The following is a 7040-nucleotide window of genomic DNA, read 5'->3' on the forward strand; positions in this document are numbered from 1 at the left end:
TCAACTATATATATATAAAACTATAAATAAATAATTCAGACTTTAAATTTATAAATGTTAGAAAATAAAAAATGCTTTTGCTAAGATGCAAATTTATAATTTATATATTTGTAAGGAAAATTACATAATTATATGTAAGATGGCAAAATATAGCACAGTTGAATCTCCAATAATGACCATCTTTAAATAGCAACCAATTTTTCAGAAACCTTTCTTTTTAAACAAAAATAAATACAAAATTTACCAAACAATAACCCCAACCAGTAAAAACCTTATACTTAAATATAATGCACATACTGGTTAACAAACTAAGAATAAAACACACCTTTAAAAAATCCAGCAAATAAATATTAATAAAATAAAAACGTTTTTAACCGTTTTTTTTAACAATCTTCCTCGGTTAACTTAATTCATCACAGAATGGAAAAATGTGTACAGAAATGTATACCTGTCCAAAATCACCACTGTAGAATAGTGTGTGAAATTCCATGAAGAGATACAAAAACACATCTTATTATTATTAGAACACTTACGTGCAGTGGCGTTACAGGAGTGGAGTTCCGGTTACAAAAATTTATCTGACTTTTGGAGAAAGGTTTTATCCACTAGCACTTTCAGTAGTGTAAAACTACCATCATCAGCCGGTACATAGAATTCGATAGTTTAAGCTTTCCGAACGATATTCCGATGGATTTTTAATTTTCAATATCAAATATTTCGAATGATATTTCCGACGGTTCAGCTGATTATGGTTTTTGAATATTATTTAAAGGTTCTTGCATCACAGCGCGTAGAAATGATGATAAATAAATATTAAAGTGAGAAATGTCTGCAAAAGAGCATAGTTCATGCATTTATGTGCACCAAGGCAAAATAAGCATATGAGCAACAAAGGAGTATTTTTATCTTGGGTTGAGTTGTTTGAAAGCTGTTATACAAATTTGTGGGAGCTCGAAAGTTGGGGAGTTGCATGGTATGGTAGTAGAAATGTAGAGTGTCTCCCAAATAAATAACTCTTTTTGTTCGTTGCAACATTTTAGTAATTTTATTTCGTTCCATAGAGGCTGGTAGTTGTGGTCGAGTATTTTCTTTGCTAATTCTGTAACTGGCCTGTTATTTTTGATGTCTTCTTGATGTTCATGGATGCATGAACTTAATTTTCTAGCAATAGCTCCTACATAACTAATCTCTTCTCCAGTTAGTGTGTGCTTTAGCAGGATTTGGTAGATACCGGATTTTTCATTCAACTGGTACTTATCCCTATCGTTACATAGTAGTCTTCTTAGATTTGGTTGCGGTGTAATTGGTAGAATATAACCATTACTTCTAAAAAGATGTGCAATTTTTAAGGAGATAGGGGCTAAGTAGGGTATTGGGGGTGCACTATTTTTAAGTTTTCTTTATTGGAAAGAAAATATTGTGGAAATAATCTGTTTTTTACACGATTTTTTAGAAAAATGAATTTTGAATGTGAGTAACCTGGTTTTAACATGGTAGATTGAATAATGGATAATTCATTTTCTACTAGCACCCGAGTAGAAGGGAGAAGGTAAGCCCTCCGTATTAGCGAAGATATAGCAGAGTTTTTGTAATGTGGTGGTTGGTAGGCGGTAGCTGGAATGATTTGTGGAGCATTATTATTTCGATGATGGACAGAAAATATAAGCTCCGGAGATGTATGTATATCTAAGTCCAGGAAAGATATTCTATTGTTTTCTTGCTCTTCAACAGTAAAATTAATTGTAGGATAAATAGAGACTAATATTTGAGTAAATTGAAGCAAGTCCTCATTGGAACTATCCCACGCAATTAACACATCGTCGACATACCGTAGATATATGAGAGGATATTGGATTCTTAAAGGGGCATTGAAAACCCATGTTCTATATTTCTCATGACCAGTTCAGCTAGAATAGGAGATAATGGGGAGAGAATAGGAGATAATGGGGAGCCCATTGGGACTCCTTGTGTTTGTTTATATATTTTTCCATTAAATTGGAAATAGTTATTTTGAGTAATAAGGCGAAGAGCTTCATGTAGGTGTAAAACGTGTGATGCTGGGTAACTAGAATTGAGGAATAGGGTATTTGCCCGCATGATGGGCTCGAAATATGGAACATAAGAATATAAAAAAATAACATCTACTGTATTTTGTAAAATTGGTAGGAACTAGAGGGGAGGTTTCCTAATTTTCACAACCATCACAACATCTCATATATGATTGTGATGGTGTTTTCTTGATGTATGCTGTCTGTATCCCAGGCCAGACTGTCAACACACAGTATTACTCTATATTTTTGGAATTTAACTTTTGAAAGAATTGGAAATACTTTCTGTCAAACCCATCCATCCTTTTGCATGACAATGCTTTAAAGCATATTGCACAATGTGTAGTCACATTGTTCAATTGATGGAACTGGTACTCTCCATCTAATTTTTGTAAGACGGTACATTTGGCTTCGATGGAGGCTGTAGTTACAAGCTCAGAATATGGGATTAAGGATGTGATGTGTTTTGCTAGCGCAGCTTCAAGATGATACGTGGGATGGGAACATTTATTGACCAATGGTCTTAGTGGCCATGATGGTTTATGGGTTTTGGCCTCAAAAAATAATCTGGGCATGCGATGTTTGATAAAGTATTGAGAGGACCAGCTAAAGATTCTACAATTCCCGGTAATGCAATAACTTTGAGCACTTTTCTTAACACAGTGGAAGTAGGATCTTGTTTTAGTACTATTGATCTGGAATGTTCGAGGAACTCGTTAGCTCTATTGAGGAAATATTTGTTTCTGCATAGACCAAAACATTTGTCTTTGTTTTAAGTTATTTGATCACAATCCAGCCAGAATGTAGCATGGAATGAAAGTCAGCTTACAATAGACTGAGGTCACAATATCTATTCATTGTGCATGGATGTTGATATCCAAGAAATACACTTCATTCTTGCTTGATTGGTCCAACTCCAGTAGTAACACATAGGGGTTGCAATTAATAGAATCAAGAAAGGCCCTTAAATCTGAGACCTCCTTCCAATAAATGAAAATATCATCCACATATCTCCTGTATAAAAAAATGTTGTTGGAATGGAATGCCGGGAGGATCTTCATAAATGTCAAAAGTGATTGTGGGAATTTCTTTTCATTATTAAACACAGGTAATGATGAAAAGACAATGTTTTCAGTACTATTTACTTGATTATTATAATTATTAAAATTATTATTCTGCATTTCTAGAAATACAAAAATTTAAATTTTTACACAAAGAATTCACACATCTGTTACCATTATATAACATAGCANCATCCATCCTTTTGCATGACAATGCTTTAAAGCATATTGCACAATGTGTAGTCACATTGTTCAATTGATGGGGCTGGTACTCTCCATCCACCACCATACTCTTCTAGCCTGTGATCAAAAGTTTAGTTTTATTGCTTAAAATCAATTAAATGAATAATAAGTTTTCCATAAATTAAGCACTGTTACTTTAATTTTCACCATAAAAATATTTATTTAAAAAACTTACTCTTAAAGCCCATACCCAATCTTGAAATATTTTAGCTATTTCAGATCCTACAACATATCCTAAACCACTGAAAAAAAACAATTCTTCATTACGAAATTTATTTTAAATAAAATTATTATAAAGTAATAATTTGATCTTTAATAAAGTGAATAAAATCTTTAATAAAACTGATATTATATTGATGTTATTTAATTACAGTAGCAAAACTTAAACCTACATTTCTACAACCCCTGGAAAAAAGTTTTTGAACAGCAATTGCTTGGCAAAAATTATTGATTTCTTACAATCAATAATTGTTAATAAATAATCCTAGAATGATAAAAATTCTAATGTTTATTTCTAATGATAAGAGCTTTTATTATGCAAAATATCACACCAGAAAAATAATTTGAAATATAAAAAGGAGAAAATCTTGTCCAAACCTAGCCTGGAAAATGTTTTCTACATTTCCTTCATCTTGGGAAAAAAGTTTTTGAACATAGAAGAAAAAAATGTGTTAAAGCAGTATGTAACAATAATCACATTAATCTATACAAATTGATCATCTGAAAGTGTTAAATTGTAACAATCNTTCTAATGATAAGAGCTTTTATTATGCAAAATATCACACCAGAAAAATAATTTGAAATATAAAAAGGAGAAAATCTTGTCCAAACCTAGCCTGGAAAATGTTTTCTACATTTCCTTCATCTTGGGAAAAAAGTTTTTGAACATAGAAGAAAAAAATGTGTTAAAGCAGTATGTAACAATAATCACATTAATCTATACAAATTGATCATCTGAAAGTGTTAAATTGTAACAATCACTTGTCATATTATGTATATAAATGAAATTGTTGGTTATAAATTATTTTACATTATTTTTAAGAATAAAGTAAGGATTTTCGAAACCAAATTGTGACTTTGATTCTGGAAGGAAAACTCAAACAGAAGTTTCTCAACAACTTGGTTATGTTGTTTCAACAGTAAATTGCAGTAAGTAATAGATATGTATATATCCATGGTGCAGTTTACTTTATATTACTTTTAAAAAATCAATTTTTCAAAAATATTTCCTCAAAATTGACGAATAAACTTTATGGGTTAATCGTACATAAATAACCCCCGTTTTTATTGCCTGGACCGCATTTAATCAGAGACAAAGCTTTTATTCGTATTCTTTATTTATTTTCTATGCATTTCGGGTGCAATATTTTCTTGTAATTTGCACCCCTCTTCAGGATTTTTACATTTCTATAAATTTGGTAAATTTAATTATTACATCGGTAAATTACTACAATAGTTATACAATGGTTAACTAACCTGTTTTAAGTTTTAGAACGACATCTGCCCAGTGTTGATGTTATGTGAGGGGAAAACGGTCTAAAATGCCTTAGGGGACATAACATCAACACTGGGCAGATGTTCTAAAACTTAAAACAGATTAGTTAACCATTGTATAACTATTGTAGTAATTTACCGATGTAATAATTAAATTTACCAAATTTATAGAAATGTAAAAATCCTGAAGAGGGGTGCAAATTACAAGAAAATATTGCACCCGAAATGCATAGAAAATAAATAAAGAATACGAATAAAAGCTTTGTCTCTGATTAAATGCGGTCCAGGCAAAAAAACGGGGGTTATTTATGTACGATTAACCCATAAAGTTTATTCGTCAATTTTGAGGAAATATTTTTGAAAAATTGATTTTTTAAAAGTAAATTGCACATTGAAGAAATATGAAAAAATCTGAAAGTGTAAAAACATTGAAAAGATCTGGTTGACCAAGAGCAACAAGGAAGAATCAAGATTGTACCTTTCAGATGCATCTGCCTACAAAATCAAAAAATCACACCAAAAGAATTAAATGACAAGTGGAAACTTCATCATGCCAATGTTTACAATCATATGGTTCAAAATCAATTAAATGAAATGGGCTACAAGTTTTGTAAAGCAAAAATAAAATTATTCATGATAAAACAAAATGTGAAAACATGAATGAAATGGACAAGGTATTACCAGAAGTGGACTACAGTAGACCCCCCTATAAAACAGGTTCATATAGTTCGGATTCCTATATAACAGTGAAAAAATTGCAATCGTATTCATATAAACACGCTAAAAGAGACTCGTATGATACAGTAAAATGTCATCGTGAACTCGTGTCGCGACAGGATTGGTCAAATTTACACCAATAGCGGATATTGCACAAACCATTCAGTTTAAACGAGCAGCAGACCTACTAAAAACCATTTATTATTTAACAGCCATAAAAATTATATTTTTATTAATGATGTCTCCAAAATTCAGTGAATTTTTCGCAGAAAAATAACTTATCAGGAAGCACGCGCCCGCTGTTTGATGTGCCACTATGCAACAAAAACAAGCTTAAGCAATGGCGTCATCAAATGGTGAACACTCAATAAGTAATCCTACAATTTTTTGTTTATAGCATAGTTTATATGGATTATTCCCAAAAAATTACAGTCGATTCCCCTATAAGACAGTAAATACGTTCCAATACGTATGAATCAATTTTGTAGGAATCACAACCAATCACAGCCTGACACGTGTGAAGTTTACGGACTATGGCTGTTTGAAAGGTTTTCTTCCATAAAATTAATTGATTCTAGACTAATCCGACTAAACATTTCCAAAATACGTATAGTTTTTTTTGGAAATAATCCGTATAAACTACGCTATAAACAAAAAATTATAGGATTACTCACCGAGTGTGCACCATTCGACATCGCTGTTGCTCAAGCTTGTTTTCGTCACGGAACAGCACAGCAATCAATCAATCAATCAATCGTTTTTATTAGGTGCTCGAGGCACATACTCAGCACCGCAAGAGCACAGCTGAGAAAAATTATATACATTTACAATAGTACATATTAACAGTGTATACAAAACTGTCAGTTAAATACAAAATATTACAGAGAGAATAATCAATACATTAATAACATTAATACAGAATAACAATGAAATATTATTAAAGAATAGCTAATGTATACAGAGTTATCATATGTAGAAAATATTGCAGACAGAGTATTTAGAACTTAATAACTAACATAAGAAAAATAAACTTAATAACTAAAATTAAAGCTAAGAGAAAGTTCAATGAAATAATATAGAGGAAAAGTGTGCAGAGAAAACACCGGGAGTAACTCCATATTCTCTTGAAATAAGACCGTTATGGAGGTACCACAAAACTCCTTGGAGTAAACTTGTCCATAAGGGCCTCCAAGACACCTTGAGTACTTGTAGAACAAGTTTTGCAGAACAAGTCTTGCAGGACAGAACCGCCAGGAATAACTCCATATTCTCTTGAAATTAGTCTGTCAGGGAGGAACCACAAATACTCCTCAGAGTAAACTTGTCCATAAGGATCTCCAAGACACCTAGAGTACAGGAGTACTTACCGAACACAAAATGCACTTGCAGAACAAGAATTAGACGAGGTCAAAAGTATTTCATGTGTAGATTGATTCATGGTAACTTATGTAGTAATTGATTAAAGCAAGAACAAAAA

The 7040-nt window shown here is 31.8% G+C and overlaps 1 protein-coding gene across 1 annotated transcript in view; it reads right to left on the reverse strand.

Moving 5' to 3' along the window:
- The window catches only part of LOC111630608 (protein spinster homolog 1-like), a 42127-nt gene that overhangs the window by 17283 nt on the left and 17804 nt on the right, over window positions 1-7040 (reverse strand). The window contains exon 4 of the mRNA XM_023374739.1: window positions 3528-3594. Coding sequence (XP_023230507.1) covers window positions 3528-3594 — 67 coding nt within the window. The remainder of the gene's footprint in view (window positions 1-3527; window positions 3595-7040) is intronic.

The sequence above is a fragment of the Centruroides sculpturatus genome, unplaced genomic scaffold (assembly GCF_000671375.1).
Source record: "Centruroides sculpturatus isolate CEXI.00-Female unplaced genomic scaffold, Cexi_2.0 scaffold683, whole genome shotgun sequence".
NCBI classification, from domain to species: Eukaryota; Metazoa; Arthropoda; class Arachnida; order Scorpiones; family Buthidae; genus Centruroides; species Centruroides sculpturatus.